Genomic DNA, 25,315 nt, shown 5'->3' on the forward strand with positions numbered 1-25,315 from the left:
ATAAACCGAGGAGTGGGATAGCTGGGTCAAATGGTGGGTCCATTCCAAGTTTTCTGAGGAATCTCCATACTGCTTTCTAGAGTGGCTGCACCAATTTGCAACTCCACCAGCAATGTATGAGTGTGCCTTTCTCCCCACATCCACGCCAACACTTATTATTGCTTGTGTTCTTGATAATAGCCATTCTAATTGGAGTTGGATGAAATCTTAGGGTGGTTTTAATTTGCATATCTCTGATTACTAGGGATGATGAACACTTTTTCATATATTTATTGATCATCTGTATATCTTCTTCTGTGAAGTGTCTGCCCATTTCCTTAGCTGATTTATTGATTGGGTTCTTTGTATTGTGGGTATAAAGTTTTTTAAGTTCTTTATAAATTTTGGAGATGAGTGCTCTGTCTGGTGTGTGTGGAAAAGATTTTATCCCACTCTGTAGGCTCTCTTTTCACATTATTGTTTCCTGTGCTGAGAAAAAGCTTTTTAGTTTGAATCTATACCATTTATTGATTCTTGCTTTTGTTTCTTGTGCTATGGGTGTCTTGTTAAGGAAGTCTGGTCCTAAGCCAACGTGATGGAGATTCAGGCCTACTTTTTCTTCTATTTGGTGAAGGGTCTCAGGTCTAATTCCTAGATTCTTGATCCATTTTGAGTTTAGTTCTGTACAGGGTGAGAGATAGGGGTTTAATTTCATTTTACTACATATGGATTTCCAGTTTTCCCAGCACCATTTGTTGAAGAAGCTATCTTTTCTCCATTTTAAGTTTTTGGCAACTTTGTCTAGTATGAGGTTATTGTACTTATGTGGGTATGTCTCTGTCTTCTATCCTGTACCATTGGTCTACCTGTCTATTTCAGTGCCAGTACCATGCCGTTTTTGTTACTATTGTTCTATAGTAGAGTTTAAGCTCTGGTATAGTGATACCTTCTGCATCACTCTTCCTGCCCAGGATTGCTTTGACTATTCTGGGTCTTTTGTTCTTCCAGATGAATTTCATGATTGCTTTTTCTGTTTCTATGACAAATGTCATAGGGATTTTAATTGGAATTGCATTAAATCTTATACTGCCTTTGGAAATATGGCCATTTTGATAATACTAGTTCTGCCTATCAAGAACATGGGAGATCTTTCCATCTTCTAAGGTCTTCTTCAATTTCTTTCTTCAGTGTTTTGTAGTTTTCATTGTAGAGATCTTTCACCTCTTTGGTTAGATTAATTCCCAAGTATTTTATTTTATTTTTTTTTTGAGACTATCGTGAATGGAGTTGTTTTCCTCATTTCCCTTTCAGATGTTTCATCGCTTATGTATAAAAATGCTTTAGATTTATGTGTGTTGATTTTATATCCAGGTATTTTGCTGAATTCATTTATGAGGTCTAGAAGTTCAAGGGGTAATTGGTTTTGTTTTTTTTTTGGAGGGGGGCGGGTTGGAGAGGATAGGAAGAAGATAAACATTAAATAAAGAGGTGTGTCCTTAGAAGCAGTTACAGGGAAATTGTGTTGGTTCCTGTCAGATCATTGCTTATGGAGGCAACATTCTGGGGTGAAGAAATGAACAACACTCACACAAGGCAATAGATGGCGCAAAAGGTTCAGGTTGTTAGTGGCTCCTGCTTTTCCCTTCATGCTCCCAGAGCTGGAATTGAATGGGCTGTTTTGCCTTTAGGGATATAATTTTCTTTTACTTTTGGTACTGGGAATTTGAAACCGGGGTGCTTTACCACTGAGCTACATCCCCAGTCCTTTTTTGAGACAGAGTCTGCAAAGCTACTGAGGTTGGCCTTGAACTTGCCGTTCTCCTGCCTGTTTCTTGAGTTTCTGGGATATGGGGATATGCCATGGTGTTCAGCTATGTTTTTCTTTGTTGTATAATCTTTTACAAGATTCCCTCTCCATCTGGTATCCACTAGACCTGCCCTTTCTGGTTTTCCCCAACCCCTTATTCTGGAGTAATTATCTAAATCCACAAAGACCCATAATTCATTCTCTTTTTCTGCAAATGCTGGACATTGTACTCTTTTTAAATAGTCTTTTGGGGGGTAACCCCAAACAAGCAGTAGCAACTTGAGGCCTCTTTTGAGGGCGAGTAAAAGGAAAACCTGACTCAGTTTACCCCTTGATAAAGGATAATATGCTAATAAACAAGGCCAAACTTGAAGTAAGAAGTACAAAGTGAGTTCACCTGGGTTAAAACTGGGCTGTATGCCAAGAGTACAGGAAGAACCAACTGTCCCTTTGTGATGTCAGCTGGGGACTCAATTACATGTGGTCTACATTCAGTAAATCTTTGTAGGGGCAATTGGAATACAAGTGCTTGTCCTCAAACATATGCAAAGAATGATTACATAATTGCTTTGACCTCAGGAAGCAACTTCATCTTAGTTTTTCTTTTGGTACTAGGAATTGAACCCAGGGGCATGTAACCATTGAGTCACATCCCCAGCCCTTTTTATTTTTACTCAGGGTCTCCCTAAGTTGCTAAGGCTAGCCTTGAACTTTTTTTTTTTTTTTTTTTTTTTTTTGGTGGTGCTGGGGATTGAACCCAGGGCCTTGTGTATGCAAGGCAAGCACTCTACCAACTGAGCTATATCCCCAGTCCCTAGCCTCAAACTAGCCCTCAGCCTCAAGTCGCTGGGATTGCAGGCATGCACCATAGCATAGTACCTGGCCATCTTAGTTTCTTCACTGGTAAAATGAATATATCACTTACCTAACAGGCTAGGGCTACTACATAGGACAAGGCACCTAGTGCAATGCTATCACAGTTGGCTCTTTTCTATGCAACCTGTTTTATTTGTGCAGACACAAACATGACTGACTCTCACCTCTGGCTACATTTAATATCCTTACTGTTATTTCTTCCTCATCACCTACTTCTCACGTAGGGTCATTAGCAATATTTTGGGTTTGTCAGGTTCAGTGGCACATGCCTGTAATGCCAGTAATTTGCAAGGCTGAGGCAGGAGGATAGTAAGTTCAAAGCCAGCCTCAGGAATTTAGTGAGGCCCTGAGCAACTTAGCAAGACCTGGTCTCTAAATAAAAAAGGGCTGGAAATGTGGCTCAGTGGTTAAAATTTTTTGTTTTGTTTAGTTATTATTTTTGTGGTGCTGGGGATTGAACCCAGGCTGAGCACATGCTAGGCAAGTGCTCTACCTCTGAGCTACACTCCCAGCCTCTTGGGTATAATTTTAAAGCAGGCTTTCATCTTTTGAAATAGAGCATAAGAAATAAATAACACACTCCAGAATGTTTGGCATTTTAAACTTCTAACATTTTAATAATTAATATTGATGATAAGACTGATATACAATGCAATTATTTATTTTACAAGGAGATTCTGTACATCAGGGCAGTATATTGAAGTACAACACAACAGCTTTTATTTCTTTTTTTACATTATGATTGTGAACTTCCAATTTACATAGAAAGGGAACAACAAATCCATTTTTATATACATAAAAACTAAATAAACAATTGAACAGATTTTATTCCCCAAAGTATCTTTTGTTTATAAAAAACACAAAATGAGATGAAAGATGAACCAGAATCCTGCACATAGAAGGCAGAAAAGTAGCTTAGGAAATCAAATTCTGTCTTAACATTGGCACATTAAGGGAAAGAAAGGCAATGAAAGAAGGATTTGAAAATGTCATTTCAAGACAGAGAATGTGGGTATATGCAAAGCAGTTTCCAAAACAAGATAGGATTCTTAAGAGTCAAGTTAATAGTTTATCTGTGACCACCATATACCCAGACCTCTAACAGACTTAATAGAATCTTTTTCCTCAGTTACTTCAAATGTTAAGAGCTTCAAAGATATGTGGATCAGTATTGTTTCCATAGCCTTTATAAAACCTCTGACAGTAACAGAGAATTCCAACCCCCACCCCCAATCCCTACACAGAGAGAAAATACTACCTTGTAAGGTCACTTTGGCTTTTTTTATTTGACCTGATATTCTGATTCTTCAGCATATCTGATGTGAACATGAAAAAAAGAAAAATCTACTTAAAAATTACAAACAGAAAAGTGATAGATACTGGGCATGGTGTACACACCTGTAATCCCAGTTAACTCAGGAGGCTGAGACAGGAGGATTCAAGTTCAAGGCAAGCCTCAGCAAGTTAGTGAGGCCCTCAACGACTTAGCAAGACCCTGACTCAAAAAAGAAAAAGGGCTGGACATGTAGCTCAGTGGTAAAGCACTCCTGGGTTCAATCTCTAGTACCAAAACAAACACACACAAAAAACCCAGAACAAATGACAAGAGATCAGAAAGAAACCCACGAAACAGCTACAATTTCCTGAACATTAAAGTGAAGTAAAAGGTCCACATTCATCAGTTAAATAAAAATCGTTTCTTTCTTTAACTTATAGTGTGGACAGGAATAAAGACAGGGATACTAAGTGGGATGAGATTCAGTGGTAGAGTCCTTGCTTAGCACACATGAGGTCCTGGATTCAATCCCCAGTTGAATCGGGGGAAAAAAAAAGGAAATGGGTTGAGATACAGCTCAGTGGTAGAGTCCTTGCCTACCATGCAAGACTTTGGGTTTGACTGCCAGCACTGCAAGTAAAATAAACTTGTATATGATTTCAGCATGGGTACTGAGACCTAACTAGCCCAGTCCATTTAAATGAAATGTCCACTTAATTCATTTAAATGAAAAAGAACCAGGCCCAGTGGCACAAATACCTGTAATTCCAGCAACAGGAGATCACAAGTTCAAGACCAGTCTCAGCAACTTAGCAAGGGCATACGCAACTTAGTGAGACCCTGTCTTGAAATAAAAAAATTAAAAAGGCTAGGGATGTAGCTCAAGGGTAAAGTACCTTTGGGTTCAATCCCCAGTCCCCTCCCCTCCCCACAAAAACACAGGGAAATAGGCTGTAAGGTTTTCAATGAAAAATTCAAGGAAAGTAACCAAACCTTTTATTTTAGGAAATTATACTAACATATATTACAATTACAAAATGGGGTGGGACTAAGCCCAATGCCTAGGCACCAACAATGTTGGCTACAGCATGGAAAAGGAATAGTGAGTGAAGTAGAGCTGCCAGAGAAGGCCAGGAGAATAGTGTTGGAATGAAGAGGGAATGTGCAGCAGGAGAGGGTGAACGGCACTTAGAAAGGAGCAGTGAGCCATAACATGCCCCTCCTTCGTGCTTCTCCAAAGACCTTTTCCCATGCAGCACCCCACATCCCTTAGGACCCTGATGTGATCCTGGCTGACAGCAAACAAGTGCTCACCCAGCATGTCTACAACTCTGCTTTACTAAGAATACATCTATTGGCTGAAGTGATTTACAGTGTTATTTGGTAAGATAAAATACAACAGCCTATAAAATTTAAGCCACCAATCAGCTTTCTGCCAAGTTGGCATTACTATTAAGGCCTTTTCTTGTTTTTATATACAAAAAATATACATGCTTTCTCATTTGACTAACTTGCATTCTGGTTGCAGCTCAGACTTTAATCAACAGGAAAAAACATCAAGTTCCCATTACTTTTCAAAATCATTTAAAAATAAAAATCAGGATGACAAGTGCCAAAAAGGAGGAACATGTCAGATCCTGAGCTTCTCCTCAGGTGCGAGAGCCTGAAGAGGACTATTGCTGTGTTACAAGAGGTATAGTGCAATGCTTTCAATTGACATCCCAGTGTGGTATGAAGGCATCCTCAAGTGGGGACCCCCTTTTCCAGAAGGCTGGGGCTTACAGGTTTTTTCCACAACCCACTGGATATGAAGGCTGGAATTTAGTGCCTACACAAGTGGGTCTCACAGTTAGGGCAGGGCACGTAAGGCTAATGGTGCAAACTGTCTCAGCACAGGCAGTAATTTTGGGGCGAAGGTGTGGAACAGTGAGTAAAACTCAGAACCTACCAGTGGCTCAGAACTTTGGTGGCTGGTGAGGGAAAACCCCTCAAGAATGCTGCTATATTAAAAAGTTCAAAAGTACTGACAAAGTGTTCAGTTTTGCCCCAGGGGCAACACATGAGAATCCATTCCAGTGGAAGGCTACATTCATAAGAGTGTTGTTCACCCCAGAACCAGATCCCCAGAGGATACAATTCTGGCTGTGGTGGGAAGTGCTAAAGTTCCCTCCATAATGTCACTCTGGAAACAAGCAGCAAAGCAGTACTGGTTTTTGGAGAAGTTGTTTAGTTCCTTTCTTAAACTTCAACATCATGGACGATGGTAGCTAAAACAGATGATCAAAATAGAGAAGTTACCAAATAATGTAGATCACTTTTCTTATATCAGTAGTAATGAAATGTTATATCCTAATTTTTTAACTTTTAGTTGTAGATGGACACAATAACTTTATTTATTTTTATGTGGTGCTGAGGATCGAACCCAGTGCCTCACATGTGTGAGGCAAGTTCCACCACTGAGTTACAACCCCAGCCCAATAACCTAATTTTAAAAAAAATTTCCATTTAGTTGGGTGTGATGGTGCATGCTTTTTTTTTTTTTTTTTTTTTTTTTTTTTGGTGCTGGGAATCGAACCCAGGGCCTTGTGCTTGCAAGGCAAGCACTCTACCGACTGAGCTATCTTCCCAGCCCCGGTGGTGCATGCTTGTAATGCAACTGGGGAGGATGCCCGAGTTCAAGACCAGCCTCAGCAACTTAGCAAGGCTCTAAGCAATTAGCAAGACCTTATTGCAAAATAAAAAATAGAGCTGGGATGTAGCTCAGTGGTAAAGCACCCCTGGGTTGAATACTCAGTAACCCCTACCCCCCCAAAAAAAGCTTTTATCTCCTCAGTTGCATGTGACATGTGACCCCTACTTGCTCTCCCTTCTTTTTTGTTTGCAGTACTGGAATTGAGCCACATCCCTAGCTCTTTTTTGTATTTTATTTAGAGACAAGGTGTTGCTGAGTTGTTCAGGGCTTTGCTAAGTTGCTGAGGCTGGCTTTGAACTTGTGATCCTCCTGCCTCAGCCTCCTGATAATATTAGTTCTCTGTATTTTTTTTTTTTTTTTTTTTTTTTTGTGGTGCTGGGGATGGAAAACAGGCGTTGTGTATACTAGGTAAGCACTCTAGCCCTGATTTACATCCTTATCCCAGAGTTCTCCATATCTAAATAACTCTGGTATGTTTATTGGTTGGGGTAGATTTTACTTAGCTTATAGTTTTTAGGTCTTTTGGCTCTTACCGTGTGAAATGTTTGCTTTCTTCATGAACTTCCATCTCTGAGCTTTTAAATTCATTTAATTCTTTTCTAATGGCAGCCTGTAGGGTAGAAATAAAAAGATTTTAGCAACTTCTGTCTGCTGTAGTATATAGCACTATGATTTGCCATCTCCTCCCCATTGTGCTTAACTCTGTGAGTCATCAAGTCGCTGGCAGGCAACACAGAGGGAAGAAAGAAGCCAGGTTAACACAGAGCCAAGCTCAGAACCTAACACACATCACTTTCTGACACCATATATCTCATAATAAACCTAAAATTTCAAGATAAAATACTGAAAAAACTGAAGAGATATTATAGGCCTTGTATTTTTCACAGCATGTAAAAATGCTTTCCCACTGTAGAATTTATTATGTGTGCCAGATGCAGCAGTGCAAGCCTGTAATCTCAGTTACTCAGAAGGCTGAGGCAGAAGACTGCAAGGTCCAGATCAACCTGGGCAACTAAGAAAAACCTTGTGTTAAAGTGGGGCTGGGCCGGATGCGGTGGCTTATGCCTGTAATTCCAGTGGCTCAGAAAGCTGAGGCAGGAGGATTGAGTTCAAAGCTAGCCTCAGCAATGGCCAGGTGCCAAGCAACTCAGTGAGACCGTCTCTAAATAAAATACAAAATAAGGCTGGCCAAGTTTAATCCCTGGTAACCCAACCCCCAGTAAAAAAAGAAAAGAAAAAAAAAAGGTGGGGCCAGAAGTGGTGGCCCTCAGCAACTTTGTGAGATCCTGTCTCAAAATTTAAAAAAAAAAAGAAAAGAAGGAAGAGGGGTTGGGCATGTGGCTCAATGGCAAAATGCCTGCCCCTGTGTTAAATTCCTAGTACCCCTCCAAAAAATAAAACTAGGATGAATATGTGTAATTATGAAAATATACCATCCCAAATCCCTTCAAGCAAATATCACCACTGGTAGAAATGTGTTTTAATACATTAGGCCCTGGATTTAATCTCCAATAGCACACACACAAAATAAATAAAATCTAAAAAATTTTTTTTTCTGTTTAGTGTTTTCATTTTGTGATATAACAGGGATATCCTTTTCTTTGAATGCTGGTGGTGGAGTCCTTAGTATAAGATTTGGGGGGGCTGGGGAGATAGCTCAGTAGGTAGAGTGCTTGCCTTGTAAGCACAAGGCCCTGGGTTTGATCCCCAGCACCCCAGAAAAAAAAAAAAAAAAAGAAGATTTGGGTAGTACACCTTAGGATTTTATATCTTGATCTGAAATTTAACATTATATCAAAACTAGAAGCTTTATTGTTCCTTCTTTTATTCAGTATCTGATCCTTCAAATAAAGAAAAGAAGACAGAGAGCATGCTCTCACACATGAAAGAAAATATGCTGCCGGTTGTGGTGGCACATGCCTGTAATTCCAGTGACTCAGGAGGTTGAGGCAGAAGGATCAAGAGTTCAAAGCCTGCCTCAGCAAAAGCAAGACACTAAGCAACTCAGTGAGACCCTGTCTCTAAATAAGATACAAAATAGGGCTGGGGATGTGACTCAGTGGTCGAGTCCCTGAGTTCAATATCTTGTACCAAAAAAGAAAAAAGAAAGAAAGAAAATATAAGAAGTGTTTTCCAGTTACCTTGTCAGCAGGAGTCAGTTTGGTCCAAGGTTTGTCAGCTCGCCGGTCATAATCTTGAGCATCTGTTACTTCCACATATTCATTAAACCTCAGAATCTTCCTGGCAAGTAGTTCAGCCACAGTTGGTCTTTGACTGAGCTGAAAGAAATGGAGTCTTTTAGTTCTCTATGCTTGGAATTAGCAATCATTAATGCATTCAAATTGCCTTTGAACTTTGTTGAATACTGGAATCACCTGGGGAGCTTTTGCCATTACTGACTCCTGGGTCCCATTTCCAGAATTTTTTCATTTTAGGTAATTTCATTGCACTGTTAGAATCCATGCTTCTCAAACATCAATATACATACAAATTACCCAGGGATCTGGTTAAAACGTAGATTCTAGTTGAAAGTATAGTTCAGTGGTAAAGAATGTGTTTATTTAGCATCCTTGAGGCCTTGACTTCAATTCCCAGCACCAAAAATATTTAAGAATGATAAATAAGTAAGTAAGTAAGTAAATAAATAAATAAATTAAAATGTAGACTCTTATTATTAACTGAGTCTGGGGTAGAACCTAAGATTAAGCGTCTCTTAGAAAATTCCAGGTGATAGTAATGCTGCTGGTTCAGAGATACATTTTGAGTAGCAAGACTCTTATGCATTTTATTTCAGCATCAACAATGCCCAAAACAGGGCTGGGGCTGGGGCTCAGTGGTGGAGCGCTTGCCTCATACACATGAGGCACTGGGTTTGATCCTCAGCACCATATAAAAATAAAACAAAGGTATTGTGTCCATCTACAGCTAAAAATATTGGGAAACAAAAATGACCAGAATAGAAGATTCCTTAACAAATTATGATTTAAGGTTGCAAGTAACCTGCTCAATCTGAAGGCTGGCCTCCAATTACCAAAGATAATTCCTCCATTCCAGGGGAAGGGATGAAGTAGGATAATTCCAGAAAAGAATATCTAGATCCCTTGCTCCTCCTGGGGATTCTAACAAGTTTTAAGTAGTATCTGCCAGGCATGGTGGCACATGCCTATAATCCCAGTGACTTGGAAGTCTGAGGCCCTATGCACCTTTGTGATACCCTGGTCTTTAAAAAAAAAAAAGGGGGGGGCTGGGGATATAGCTCAGTTGGTAGAGTGCTTGCCTTGCAAGCCCAAGGCCCTGGGTTCAATCCCCAGCACTGCAAAAAAAAAAAAAAAGGGGGGGCTTGGGATGTTGCTCAGTGATTATGCACTTCTGAGTTCAATCCCTGGTACCAAAAACAAAGTTCCAGGCCAGCCTGGGCAACTTAGCAAGGCCTATCTCAAAATAAAATATAAAAAGGGCTGGAGATACAGCTCCGTGTAGAGTACCCCAGGTTCAATCTCCAGTACCACAAACAACAACAACAACAACAGAAAAGTAGCTCACTTTGTAAAACTGAATACTACACACTCCTCCTGTTACTGTCTCTACACAGCAACCAGTTTTAAGGGGCTGGGGTGTACCTCAGCGTTAGAGCACTTTCCTAGCATGTGCAAGGCCCTGGGTTTGATTACCAGCACCACAAAAAACCCCTACACATACAACAAAACAAAAAAAAACACTACCACATTTTAGAGTGTATATCAAAATCCCAGGTCAGAAAAGGTCAAAATTATCAAACACCTCCTTGTAAAGGACTTTTTTAAATATTAAAAAATCAAAGAAAAATGGTTATGTGTTATTTTCTACATACATGTATTTAAGTTCTATGGCACCTTAAGCAAATTGATTATTTCCAATCAAATAGATCATTCAAATCCAAGACAAAGTCACTAGACAGATTGAAATCAACCACACAGGGCTGGGGAGATAGCTCAGCTGGTAGAGTGCTTGCCTTGCAAGCACAAGGCCCTGAGTTCGATCCCCAGCACCGCGCAAAAAAAAAAAAAAAAAAAAAAAAAAACAACCACACAGGAAGCTGTACCTTTCTAGTGAGCCGACGTTTAATCTCTCGCTTCTCTGCCTGACGATCAGCTTCATTTTTAGCTATAGTCGACAGTCAGAAACAAAGAATGAACATTACTTCAAAATGATAATTTGGTTATCAAACATTTTAGTAATTATACCACAAATCTATCTATCTCACTCTTTCTTTCTTGTGGTACTGAGAACTCAACCCAAGGGCCTCACACATGCTAGACAAGTGCTCTACCATTATGCCACATCCCTAGCACTTTCTATTTTATTTTGAGACAGGGTCTCAACAAGGTACCCTCTTTATTTCAGCCTCCCTGGTAGTGGGATTATTGGTATGTGTCACTGCACCCAACTAACCAAGACAATTTTCTTTCTTTTATTTTGGTACCAGGGATCGAATCCAGGTACCCAACCCCTTTTTATTGTTTAAATTTTGAGACAGGGTCTCATTAAGTTGCTTAGGGCCTCACTAAATGATGAGGCTAGCTTTGAACTTGCATTCCTCCTGCCCAGCCTCCCAAACTGCTGGGATTATAAGCCTGGACCGCTGTGACCTGCCCAAGGCAATTTTCTTGTCATTTGATATGTTCATATACTTAAGAGGAAGGGTCAGTCAGGTGAAGTGGCACACAACTTTAATCCCAGCTACTTGAGAAGTTGAGACAGGAAGATTTCAAGCAGGCCAGCCTCAACAACTTAAGGAGGCCCTGTCTCAAAACAAAAATAAAATAAAAGAAAAAAGAAAAGAAAAAATCAAGGATGAACAAACTATGGCACCAATCAGGCCAGCTGCTTATATTTTTGCTGGGCATGAGATAAGAATGGTCTTAGTTGGTGTAGTTGTCATACCTGGGTTCAATCCCTGGTACAGGTTAAAAAAAAAAAAAAAGAAAGAAAGAAAGAAAAATAAAGAATGGCCTTTACTTTTTTTTTCTGTCATGCTGGAAATTGAACCCAGGGCCTCCAGTTTGCTAGGCAAGCATTCTACTATTGAGTTAATTCCTCTGCCCTAGTCTTTACATTTTAAAACAGTTTTATAACTATCTACCTAAAATATTTGTAATTATTCTATGGTTTGCAAAGCCAGAATATTTACTATGCACCCTTTAAGAAAAAAGTTTTCAGATTTTTGTTCAAGAGTAACTGCTAAGAATGGACAAAAGAGATCACACCAAGTTTCAGGTAAGATGTTTATAAAGCCTCCCACACTTTAAATTCACTAAGTGACTAAAAGTGTTGGGAGAATAGGAGATGGTCAGACTGAGCACAGCATGCCAACAAGCAGCCCAAGGAAGTCTGAATCTCTTTAGTAATGAGATTTTTCTAAACTTTGGAAAGACAAATCACATCTGTAGTAGATTAGAATGCTATTTCAGGAGGCTAATTACATACATATGTAACAAATTAAATACACGGTCTTATTTAGGGGCTACGGAAGTAAAGAAAGTCTTAGTGACTGAAAGTAGCAAGAAAATTGCAATATTAGGGATTTGCATTGGGTTCCATACCCTCTGATTTCACTAGCACAAGAATATCTCGTTCACATGCATAGTTACTATTGTGGTTCCATGAAGACAGAGAAAAGTTGGGTTACATCTCTTATATACTGTCAAATCCTCTCAAATATCCAAAAATGTAAGAACATTAAAACAAAAATTTTTAGAGTATCATAGTATACTAAACAATGCCATGATGGCATCTTCCAAAGAAAGCTTGGGGTAGCTCTGTTTCCTCAGGGGGAAAATATTCTTCCCAGGCTCTTTTAGCAAATACTTGTTTTCTCTTTTATGTACATTAAAATCACAGACATATAAAGAATATCTACATAATAATTTTATTTCCATAGCTGGACTTACGTTGCAGTATATTTCGTTGTTCTAGTTCTTCTGGTGTTGGTCTTTGACTCAGTCTCCTAAAAGGGAGATAAATGGGGGTGCTTATTATCTAGCTTAAACCGTTTCTTTACAAGGATTTTTGGCCATAGTTTATATTAGCCCCTAAAAAAGTTTAAGAAAAAAATCAATAAATTTTCAAATGGATATATTCCATTTTCTTATTTATTTATGAAACAATTTCCACATTGAAAGTACTAATACAGCTGGGCACAGTGGCGCATGCCTGTAATCCCAATGGCTTGGGAGGCTGAAGCAGGAGCATCATGAGTTCAAAGCCAGCCTCAGCAACTTGGAGAGGCCCTAAGCAATTCAGCAAGATTCTGACACTAAATAAAATATAAAAAGGGGTAGGGATGTGGCTCAGTGGTTAAGCATCTCTGTGTTCAATCCCTGGAACTAAACTAAACTAAACTAAACTACAAAAATAAATAAAAAATAAAAAAAGAAAGTACTAGTACCAAGTTAGAGATGTAGCTCAGTGGAGAGCACTTGGTTCGATCCCCGTATGGAAGAGGAAAAAACCCAAAAAACTTGAAAGTATTAATATTACAGATATCACATCATAGATTTTTTGGTAGTGCTTGGGATTGAACACAAAGCCTCACTCATGCTAGGCAAGCGCTCTATCACTAAGCCACATTCCCAGCCCCCAGATATCACATTATAAAAAGGAATTGTTTACGCCAATAAGAAGCCAGGATTCTAGTTCTAGCTCTTACATCAATAAAGCCTATCACCACAAAAAAAGCTCTGTTAAACTCTGAGGGTCCTCATTTGTAAGTGAAGGTTTATACTAGACCTTCACTGTTTGGCAATTCCCAGATTTGCTCCTCCAGAAGTATTGGAGACTCTCTCTCTCTCTTTTTTTTTTTTTTTCATTTGTAGATGGACACAATACCTTTATTTATTTATTTCTATGTGGTGCTGAGGATCGAACCCAGTGCCTCACAGGTGCAAGTTGGTAGCTGAGCTATGACCCCAGCCCCTGAGATTTCTGAGGCCAGCTCAGTAGTACAGCATGGTGCTTAGTATGTACAAAGTCCTGAGTTCAAATCCCAACACAAATAATAACAAAAAAACCTCTCCAACAGATTCTAAGGCCCATCAGTAGAAATTCTGATCCAGTAAATCAGGATAAGGAATGAAATTTTAAATATGTATGTGTATGTAATCTTTATTATGTAATACATATGTGCATGTGTGTATGTGTATTTGATGTTGTTTTATTGAGATGGGATCTTATTATGTTGTCCTGGGTTCAAGTAAGCCTCCTGCTTTAGCCTCCACTACAGGCATGCACCACTGTAATCAATCAGCTGTTGTTTGGATTTTTAAGCAGTGGTTTAGGAGATACAGAAATTTAAGATGGTAATATTCTATCATTATATGATTTTGGGGGGCTGTGTTGGGGACTGAACCCAGGGTCTTCTGTATCTACCCCCAACCCCTGTTAATTCTATGATTTTAATTTGTCTTCTCTGTGAAATTTGATGAGGTTTTTCATAGTTCTTATGATGTTACTAATGTTACTGATGTTGTCATTTCTCAATTCAGAAAGTTATTCATTTTTTACCTTTAATCTCTATGAGATAGTATTTCAGCTACTTACTCTTTTTTTTTTTTTTTGTACCAGGGATTAAACCCAGTGGTGCTTAACCACTGAATTGCATCCCCAGTCCTTTTTATTTTTTGAGACAAGGTCTCACTAAGTTTCTTAGAGCCTCACTAAATTGCTGAGGCTGGCTTTGAACTTGAAATCTTCCTGCCTCAGCCTCCTGAGCCACCAGAATTACAGGCATGTGCCACTAGGCCTGGCTCCACCTGTTAATCATTCAACTCTTTTGTTGCCTGTATTGGAGAACTCCTAGACCCTTTCTCTACACAATTTACTCATTTGTATTTTTTATTTTTTTCTTTTCTTTTTTTGATACTGGGAATTAAACCCAGGGGACTTAACCACTGAGCCATATCCCCAGCCCCTTTCCCCTTCCCCCCAAATTTTGAGTCAGGGTCTTACTAAGTTTCGTGGGGCCTCATTTAGTTGCCGAAGCTGGTCTGGAACTTGTGATCCTCTTGCCTCAGCCTCCTGAGTAGCTGGGATTACAGGCATGCATCACCATGCCTGGCTTTTTTTTTTTTCTTTTGGTTCTAGGGATTGAACCCAGGGATTCTTAGCCACTGAGCCAAATCCCCAGCCCTTTTTATTTTTAGAAAGGACTTTGGTAAGTTGCTTAGGGACTTGCTAAGTTGCTTAGGGCCTCATTAAATTGCATTAAATTGCTGAGCCTGGCTTTGAACTTGCAATCCTCCTGCCTCAGCCTCCCCAAGTGCTGGGATTACAGGTTTAAGTATTTCAAAGATTTTTTCCTTTCCTGAGTAGGCCCTTCCATTTTAAATGTTATTTAAAAAAATAGTAGCATGGCTGGGTGCAGTGGCACATGCCTATAATCCCATTGACTCAGGAAGCTGAGGCAGGAGGATCAAGAATTCAAAGCCAGCTTCAACAAAAGCGAGGTGCTAAGCAACTCAGTGAGACCCTGTCTCTAAATAAAATACATTAAATAGGATGGGGGATGTGGCTCAATCGTGGAGTCCCCTGAGTTCAATACCTGGTATCCCTACTCCCTCCCCCCAAAAAACCCCCCCAAAACAAAAAAATAATGAGTGATGTTACCCCTTGTTCAACTGAACAAGGTAGAGTGCCCCTTGTTCAACGTCCAGTACCACAAAAATAAAACTAGTTTTATTAAGATATAATTGACACACAATACTTACAAGTATGTACAACTGTACACATTTAACAGCACAGTTTAATATTTACACACACATACTTTTGAAACCATCACCACAATCATGAGAATGAATATCACTCCTGTATTTGTTCCTAAGACTATTCTAAGAAATTAATAAAAACTGGGTGGGTTTAAACAACAGAAATTTGAGCTGAGGGAAGATTTTGTACTAGCATGCACAAGGCCCAGAATTCTATCCCCAGCACTGCAAAAACAAAAACAAAAACAAAAAAATCCAACAACAACAAAAACCCCAGAAACTTATTCTGTCACAGGTCTAGAGGCTAGAAGTCCAAAATCAAGGTGCTGATAACACTGGTTCCTTATGTATGCTCTCACCAGTTCCAAGGCTGTGAGTTTCTTCTGACAGTTACCAGCAATCATGGATGTACCTTGACTTGCAGAGATACTCCATTCCAATTTCTGATGTCCCTGTGTCTATCTTTCTGTCCAAATTCCCTCCTTCTAAGGGCACCAGTCATTGGACTAGAGGCTAGGATAATCCAAAATGATTCATCTTAACTTGATTATTTCTGTGAAGCCCTGCTTCCAAATCAGGTCATATTAAGAGGTACTGGGGGTTAGGATTGGAACGTACTTTTTGGAGGACACAATTCTACCAACTATAAACCCTGTCACTCTTCCTCATGTGTTTTTTTTTTAATCTCACTTTTGCTAACCCAAGGAAAATACTGTTTTCTATAACTGGGGATTTTCTAAATTTTACATAAAATAAACTCATACAGGATGTGTTCTTTTTAGTCTAACTTCTTTCATTCAATATAATTATTGAGAACCACAAGTTGACATTATAAATAGTTCTTTAATGCTAAGTGGTATTCCATGGCATGAATATATCACAAATTGTTCCTCCATGAACCTACTGAATATTTATACTGTTTTTAGTTTTGTTATTACAAATAACAGCCAACGAAATGGTTGAATTATATATAGGTGTAGGTTTATTTAAAAAAATTTGGGGGGTGGTGGTTACCAGGGATTGAACCCAGAGTGCTTAACCACTGTACCTACACATACCCAGCCCTTTTTTTATATTTGATTTAGCAACAATCTTGCTAAGTTGCTTCAAACTCACGATCTTCCTGCCTCAGCCTCCTGAGCTGCTGGGGTTACAGGTATGTGCCACCATGCCCAGCTTTTATGTTTAATTTTTAAAGAAACTGCCAAACTATTTTTCTGAAGTACTTCTACCACTTTACATTCCTACCACCAGTAGGTGAAAATTTAGTTGCTCCTTATTCTCAGTAATTCTTGGTATTGCCAGTCTTTAAATTGTTTAATTTTAGCCATCCTACTGGAATGTATTGGTATCTCATTTTTATGTTTTTTAATTTAAATCATTATTTTACAGCAGTATTCCCTTATCCATGCTTTTGTTTTTCTTGGTTTGTTACCCGTGGTCAACCATGGTCCTCAAATAATTAAATATAGAGTTATATTTAGAAATAAACAATAAGTTTTTAATTGCATACTCTTCTGAAATCTTGAACTGTACCACTCTTTCCCAACTGGAACATGAATCCTGCCTTTTGTCCAGGTTATTATTATTCATCCATTAGTCACTTCTTAGCTATTTGGGTTATGAGACTGACTATCAATGGTGTCGTGACACTTGTGTTAAATGAAGTAACCTTTATTTTATTTAATAATGGTTACAAAATACAAGAGAAGTTATGCTGGCAATTTAGATATGCTAAAGATAAGAAGTAAAATGCTTCTTTTAAATAACCAAGTATAATTTTATTAAAGCAGATTGATACAACTGTTCTATTATTAATTATTATTAATTAAACATTATCATGTGTATATATATGAAAAAACAGTACATACAGAACATATAGAGTTTGGTATTGACCAACGTTTCAGGCATCCCCTGAGGATAAGAAGAAAATACTGTATTCTGGGAAGAATGCTTAATAGTGATCCAACCTCAACAGTGGTTTTTTTGTTGTTGTTTTGGTTGTATTGGGTGCTCTACCACTGAGCTATATCCCCAGCCCTTTTTTTATTTTATGTTTTTTTCTATTTTGAGACAGGATCTCACTAATTTGCTCAAACTGGCCTATTTCTAGAGTCAATGGGACTACAGGCACGTACTATCTCTTAACAGACAGGACCTCTTAAGAGATTTTTAAGTATGCAAATATAGTATTGCAAACTATAAACACAATGTTGCTCAGCAGTCCTTTATAGAGATTATTCATCATGCATAAATAAAACTCTATTTTGGTTAGTGACCAGCTATTTTACACATACCTCCACCCAGCACCTGGCAACACCATTCTGCTCTCTGCTTCTATGACTATTTTAAATTCCTCAAATAAGTAGGGTCATGGAGTATTTCTCTGTGACTGTTTTTTTTTTTTTTTAGTCTTTTTGCTTTGCAGTGTTGGAGATCAAGTGCAGGGCCTCACGTGTGCTCGGCAAATCCTCTTCTACACTGAGCCACACATGTAGCCCTGTGACTGGCTTATTGTACTTAGCATAATGTTCTCAGGGTTTATCCCCATTTATACAATATATTCTTCTTTCTAAGGCTGAATAATGTTCCACTGTATACACCATATTTTATTTTTTTAAATTTTACACACACACACACACACACACACACACACACACATTTAGTTTTAGATGGACAGAATGCCTTTATTTATTTTTATGTGGTGCTGAGGATCCAACCCAGTGCCTCACATGTCCTAGCAGGCAAGCATTCTACCACTGAGCTACCACCCCAGCTATCACTGAGCTACCATTCACCCATTCATATTTTCTTAATCTGTTCACCCATAACATTCATATTTTCTTAATCCGTTCACCCATAAGTGAACATTTATGTTGTTTCCATATCTCAGCTATTAAGAACAAACATGGATGGCAATGCTGATCTCTCTCCAAGATCCTGATTACAATTCTTTCAAATAAATACTCAGAAGATGGATTGCTAGATAATATTGTAGTTCTATTTTTAACCTTTTTTGGATGGTGGGAATTGAATCCAGGGTCTTGCATATACTAGGCTATTTTTAATTTTTTGAGGAACCTCCACATGGGATGCATGATTCTGCATGCCAACCAACAGTTTACAAGGGTTCCAATTTCTCCACATCCTTGCCAACACTTGTGTTTTGTTTCTTCGATAACAGCCATCCTAACAGGTGTGAGGTGATCTCTCTTGTGGTTTTGATTTGCAATTCTGATGATTAGTGATATTGAACATTTTGTCATATACCTGTTTGCCATTTGTTTGTTTTCTTTAGATTATGTGGTTTTAACTTGCATTTCCCTAATGAATAATGATGCTGAGCATCTTTTTATATGCTCATTTGCTTTCTGTATATCTTCTTTGGTGATGTGTCTGTTAAAATCTTACACTTTTTTTTTTTTTTTGCAGAGTTGGGGATTGAACCCAGGATTTCAGGCATGCCAAGTCAAGAGCAGTACCATGGAGCTATGTCTCTAGTCCTTTTTTATTGTTTTTTTTTTGTTTTGGTAACAGGGATTGAACCCAGGGGTGCTTAACCCCTGAGCCACATTCCCAGTCCCCTTTCTTATTTTTCTGTATTTTATTTAGAGACAGGGTCTTGCTGAGTTGCTAAGTGCTTTGCTAAGTTGCTGAGGCTGGCTTTCAACTTGTGATCTTCCTACCTCAGCCTCCCGTGTTGCTGGGATTACAGGCATGTGCCATTGTGCCTGGCTTATTGTCTTCTTATTCAGTTTTGAAAATCCTCATATTGTAGATAAAAGACCTTCATCAAATAAATAATGTTCGAAATCTTTTCCTGGCTTGGCTGGTTTTTGTTGTTGTTTTTGTACTAGTGATTAAACCCAGGAGAGTTTTACTACTGAGCAACATCCCTGGGCTTTTTTATTTTGAGACAGTCTCACAAAGTTGTTGAGGCTAGCTTTGAACTTGAAATCCTCCTGAGTTACTGGGATTATGAGTATGTGCCATCACACTAAACTTCTCTTTTTTTTTTTTTAACTAGGGGCTGAATTCAGGAATGCTTAACTGCTGTTCCACATGTCCAGCCCCTTTTTATATTTTATTTAGAGACAGGGTTTCACTGAGTTGCTTAGGACCAGGTTAAATTGCTGAGGCTGTCTTTGACTTATGATCCTCCCATCTTAGCCTCCTGAGCCACTGGGATTACAGGCGTGCACTACTGTGCCTGGCACTTCTGTGGCTGGATTTAACACACACACACACACACACACACACACACACACACACCTCTGTCTTGTTTTGCAGGGATTAGATCCAGGGCCTTGTGCAGGCTAGGCAAGTGCTCTATCATATAGCTACATCTCTAGTCCAAAGGTCTCCATTCTTCTTCTTCTTCTTCTTCTTCTTCTTCTTCTTTTTTTTTTTAATATATTTTTAGCTGTAGATGGACACAATACCTTTATTTTATTTTTATGTGGTGCTGAGGATCAAACCAGTGCCCCACACATGCTAGGCAAGGGCTCTACCACTGAGCTACAACTCCAGCCCTAGTCTATGAACTTCTGATTAGCTATTAACAAAAATTGAGAAGGCAACTAATAAGAAACTAGTTATTTGCCAATTCTACCAGAGTTGAGGAGACATGGTATCTGGCAGAGGCCAAAGCAGTAACCTCTTTTCTGTGGCTTATTAGGTCAAGCAAGGCCCTGCTGTTTTTGAACTCTTTAATTTATGCTATTCCATGAAGGCAAGTCCAATCTAAAACTGTGAATAAAGCAATAATATTGCTGTCTTTTATATGAACAGATGAGTCTGATCATTAGTAGGTAGGGGTAGTAGAGATAACTTTACCAGGAAGAGCTACTATTTAGAAGGAAGAACTATCTGTGACCATGTATATTGACTAAATTTTTTGACAAAAGTTGGGGGGAGGATGAAATGAAGATTAAAGACTCCAGCACTGTAATCCAAATGATTAGTACTAGGAACAGTAGTTCTCAAAGTGGTCCCAGAACCAGCCATGTGACCTGGCCCCAACACAAAGGAAACACCTCTCTCTAGGCATGGAGCCCAAAAACTTTTTTTTTTTTTTAATATATTTTTAGATGTTTATAGACCTTTATTTTATTCATTTATTTATATGTGGTGCTGAGAATCGAACCCAGTGCCTCACACATGCTAGGCAAGCGCTCTACCATTGAGCTACATCCCCAACCCCAAGGAAAATCTTTATGACAAAAATAGTAATAGTTGTGCCATATAAAATACAGACGCAAAAACATTAGAAAAGGGAAGGGAATGTAACAGTGGCAAATGCTTGCCTAACCTGTGAGAAAAATAAACAAGCACACAAACAAAAATCACTGAAAAAGAATATAAAGTATTATAATTATTTATAGCCCCAATGGTCCAAACCCACCCAGAGATCTGCTTGTTTAGAGCCTGAAAGCAAACAAACCAACATCGTCATCATATCACCATGATCACCATCATTACTGGTGCTAGGGGTGGAACTCAGGGCCTTGTGCATGCTTAGGTAAATGCTCTACTACTGAGCTATACCACCAGTTGTATTTGTTTGCTTATTTTTTGGTGTGGGGACTGAAACCAGGGTCATTTTACCACTGAGCTACAGTCCCAACCCTTTTTATTTTTTATTTTGAGAAAGGGTCTCTGGGGAGATAGCTCAGTTGGTAGAGTGCTTGCCTCGCAAGCACAAGGTCCTGGGTTCGATCCCCAGCACCGCAAAAAAAAAAAAAAAGATTTCAATGAGAAAGGGTCTCACTAAGCTGCTGAGGATCTCACTAAGTTATTGAAGTTGGCCTTGAACTTGTGATATTCTGGCCTCAGCATCCTGAATTGCTGAAATTACAGGAATGGTAGAGGGAAGACAATAATAAGAAAATGAGAATAGCAGAAAATGAATAAGCATAATTTCATCATAAGGAAATAATAAGACAAATTCAAATGTAGGGCAGTCTACAAAACAAGTGGCCTATGTTAAAAAAAAAAAAGTCATAAAAGAAAACAAACAAATAAATAAATTAAATTGCTTAGGAATTGTTTCAGATTAAAGGAGACCAAAATGACATGACAAAAAAATATAACACAAGATGGTAGACTAGATACCAGAGTGGGTGAAAAAACTGCTATTAAAGGTATTACTAGGATGATTAGTGAAACTGAATAAGATGATGTACTATAAATGTACTGATATTAATTTTTGTGAATTTGGTAAGTATGTGGTTATGTAAGACAATGTCCTTCTTCATAGGAAATAACATGCCAAGGTACTTAGGAGTAAAGAAAACTAATGTCTGCAACTTACTCTCAAATGGCTCAGGGGAAAAAAAGAATGTTATGTGTATAAAGCAAGAGTAAGTATAATAATCAATAAGGCAAATTTGGAAATGTTAACACTTCTAGATTAAGGGCATATAATAACATTTTTGTAATTTGAATTTTTTTTTCTCAAAATAAAATGAATAAGTATATACATAAATACAAGTATTAAATCGCTGTACCTTAAATGTAAAGTGCCAAGTCTACCATCCTTTCCTTATGAAGAATTTCTGGTACCACACCCAGAAGTCCATCTATTAAACTTTCAGATTGGTGATTTGTGAGTTACGGACACTGTCAGAGCAAGAAAGACTTCTATTCCCCTTCCTTCTGATCACCTTTAATTTCTTTTGCTTAGAGCCTTGCTTAGTTGCTGAGGCTGGCCTCAAACTTTATATTCTCCTGCCTCAGTCCCCTGAGTTGCTGGGATTACAGGTGTGTGTCACCATACCACCCTTAATTTCAATAGTAGTCAGACCACAGAATTCATACAGGCTGACCACTGTGCTTAAATAAATACATCTTGGAGAATGGTTTCTGGATCCAAAAAGTGTCTACTGGAAGACAAAGGGTCAAACCTGTCTCTAGATGGGGCATACACAGTACAGCCAGATGTCTAAGGTAGGAAAGAATTTAATTTTATTAATGGATATTCTTAGTTAATTATTTTGTGGAGAACAGTCTAAGAGTCCACCTTCTTATCCTTTCTCTACTGGAGAAACATCTATGCCAGGAAAACACCCATCTATTTGTCTGAACTCTTTTGGGCTTTACATACGCAGGAAGCTGGTCTGCATTTAGTCTCTGTTATGATTCTAGCTGACTTGAAAAATATACTAACATATTGAAAAGGGGCAGTTACCTGGAACATGTGAAACAGAAATGATGAAAAATATGTGTGTGATTAATTGGGTTTGCATTTCATAGTTCAGCAGCCACATAAAAAATGGCCAGTCTTGCTATTCTGGGAACCACCCAGACTTATCTAACAACTTTGGCAAAACCATGTCTTATCTCATAAGTTTAAAGCTCTCAGCGCTATCTGGTTCCCTAATTTCTAAATTCTTAGAGACTATCTAACTGTGTCTAATATGTATTTTTAAAAATTATACTGAAGTCTGGGTGCAGTGGCGCATACCTATAATCCCAGTGGTTTAGGAGCCCAAGGGAGAAGGATTGTGAGTTCAAAGCTAGCCTCAGCAACTTAGCAAGGCCCTAAGCAACTCAGTGAGACCCTGCCTCTAAATAAAATATAAAAAGGGCTGAGGATGTGGTTCAGTGGTTAAGAGCCCCTAGGTTTAATCCCCAGTACAAAAATCAAAACCCAAAAGATTATACTTAAAAAAAGAAAGAATTCCCTACCACAAAGTAATAAGCATCTAACACACATACTGGCATAATCAAACTGAATCCAACTAATTAATTTAGGCAAAAGCCTACCGGATCAGTGTGTTTCCAATCTGGTGCCGTATTTCATTCCATTCCTCCTTGGTTTTATGAGGCCAAGAATTCAAATTCAACTCTGGTTCACTGGGTCTGTGGTTCAATTTCATTGCCAGAGTGTCTTTCCTCTTCACTTTGTTTGCCAGAGCACCTATACATGAGGAGGAAAAAAAAAGTGTAGAATCTTGAAACAAAGCTTAATGTGAGGCTGTGCCAGTGGTTCAGTGGCAGAGCGTTTGCCTAACATATGAGGCACTGGGTTCGATCCTTAACACTACATAAAAATAAACAAATAAAAATAAAGGCATGCTGTCCATCTCCAACTACAAACAAACTACAACAACAACAAAAAAGGCTTAATGTCATGGGGAGCTGGGGAGGAGTTTGAATCAATGTAACTTCCAGCTTACTTGGCCTCAAAAGATCCAGTCAAAACATAGAGGAGGGGGAAAGTTGAAGACATCTAAAAATCTTTTCAACCAGATGGACCTAGATGGCAAAAGATACCTTCTCTCTTTTACTAGCCCTCTACATTTTTTTCCTTAGTAAGAATTGCTGGAGGAGAGGGAATCTAAGCATGGGACAGTCATCTGAATTAGAACCTGAAAAACTTTCACACTAACCTATGACAATTGTTTTCCACCCCAGTCCTAGGGATTGAACCTAGGACCTTGTGCATGCTAGCCAAGGACTCCACCACTGAGCCATATCCCCAGAACTTTTCATTTCATTTTGAGACAGGGTTTCACTAGGTTGCCCCAGTTGGCTTTGAACATGGGCTCCTCCTGCCTCAGTCTCCACATAGCTGGAATTATAAGCATGTGTCACCATGCCCAGATTTTTCTTTTTTTGAAATGGGGCTTTGCTATATTGCTCAGGCTGACCCCAAACTCTTGGGCTCAAACTCTGAGGACTCTCCCTCCTCAGTCTTACAGATAGCAGGGCACACAGTTACATGCCAATGCGCCTAATCTGTTTTTTTTTTTTTTTTTGGGGGGGGAGCTGGGGATTGAACTCAGGGCCTTGTGCACATGAGGCCTAATCTGTTTTTAAAGATGCTTTGCTAATTTTAGGAATCAGGATTCCATATTTCACAAAGATTTTGTAGGCAAAAACACATTTTATTTTTCTTTGCCTAATGATAGTAAGTTCAGTTTTCTGAAGGAAAACATCTCTTATAAACTTTCAACTTAACCTCAGGTGCCAGGTTTTGTCTACTTGATATTTTTTAGCATTATCATGTTGAATAGGTTCTTTTTTTTGGGGGGGGGGAGGGGGGGCTGATTGAACCCAGGGCCTGGAGCATGCTTGCCCCCTATCACTATCCCCTAGCCCCTGGGTGAATAGTTATAGTTTTAAAATAAAAAAACAAATCAAACTAAAGCTCAAATGGCTCAATCTTCTTGGCTCCCTCTCAGGGCATTCTTTTGCTTTTGTTTTTTAGTGCTGAGGCTTTAACCCGGGGTGCTTTACCATTAAGCTTCATCCCTAGTTTTTTGTTCATTTTAATTTTTTTAATATATATTTTTTAGTTGTAGGTACACACAATACATTTACTTACTTACTTACTTACTTACTGTGGTGCTGAGGATTGAATCCAGGGCCTCACATGTGCTAGGCGAGTGCTCTACCACTGAGCCACAACTCTAGCCCCTATTTTTTGTCATAGGGCATCACTAAATTGCTGAGGCTCAATCCTCCTGATTCAGTCCCCTGGGTCATTGGGTTTATAGGCATGTGCTACTGTGCCTGGCTGCCAGGGCTTTTCTTTCTTTGGTGGTACTTGGGATTAAATCCAGTGTCTTACACATGATAGGCCAATGCTCTAATCACTAAAGTTACATCCCTAGACTTTTTAAATTTCTTTCTACTGGGGGTTGAACCTAGGGGTGCTTAACCACTGAGCTACATCCCTACCCCTTTTAATTTTGTGACAGGATCTTGCTAAGTTGCTTAGAGTCTTACTAAGTTGCTGAGGCTGGCTTTGAACCTGTGATTCTCCTGAGCCGCTGGGATTACAGGTGTGTGCCACTGCACCCAGCCCCAGACCATTTTTGTTGTTGTTGTTGTTGTTACCAGGGTTTGAAATCAGGGGTGCTCAACCACTGAGTCACATCCCCAGCTATTTTTCATATTTTATTTAGAGACAGGGTCTTGCTAAGTTGCTTAGGGCC

General features: G+C 38.9%; 2 protein-coding genes across 9 annotated transcripts in view; one reads left to right on the top strand and one right to left on the bottom strand.

Annotated features, from left to right (window-relative positions):
* LOC124965521 (translation initiation factor IF-2-like) overlaps nt 1-18,964 on the top strand; it is a 31,449-nt gene extending 12,485 nt beyond the window's left edge. The window contains exon 3 of the mRNA XM_047526563.1: nt 18,804-18,964. The gene's annotated coding sequence lies outside the window, so the exon portion shown is untranslated. The remainder of the gene's footprint in view (nt 1-18,803) is intronic.
* Nucleotides 4,912-25,315, bottom strand: part of Phactr4 (phosphatase and actin regulator 4) — an 89,847-nt gene continuing 69,443 nt past the window's right edge. For all 8 annotated transcript variants that reach the window (XM_047547686.1, XM_047547663.1, XM_047547645.1 and 5 more), the window contains 6 exons: nt 23,139-23,292; nt 12,561-12,616; nt 10,712-10,773; nt 8,772-8,909; nt 7,164-7,240; nt 4,912-6,205 (listed from right to left, as the gene is read on the bottom strand). In XM_047547686.1, coding sequence (XP_047403642.1) covers nt 6,190-6,205; nt 7,164-7,240; nt 8,772-8,909; nt 10,712-10,773; nt 12,561-12,616; nt 23,139-23,292 — 503 coding nt within the window. In that variant the 3' untranslated portion in view covers nt 4,912-6,189. The remainder of the gene's footprint in view (nt 6,206-7,163; nt 7,241-8,771; nt 8,910-10,711; nt 10,774-12,560; nt 12,617-23,138; nt 23,293-25,315) is intronic.

The sequence above is a fragment of the Sciurus carolinensis genome, chromosome 1 (assembly GCF_902686445.1).
Source record: "Sciurus carolinensis chromosome 1, mSciCar1.2, whole genome shotgun sequence".
NCBI classification, from domain to species: domain Eukaryota; kingdom Metazoa; phylum Chordata; class Mammalia; order Rodentia; family Sciuridae; genus Sciurus; species Sciurus carolinensis.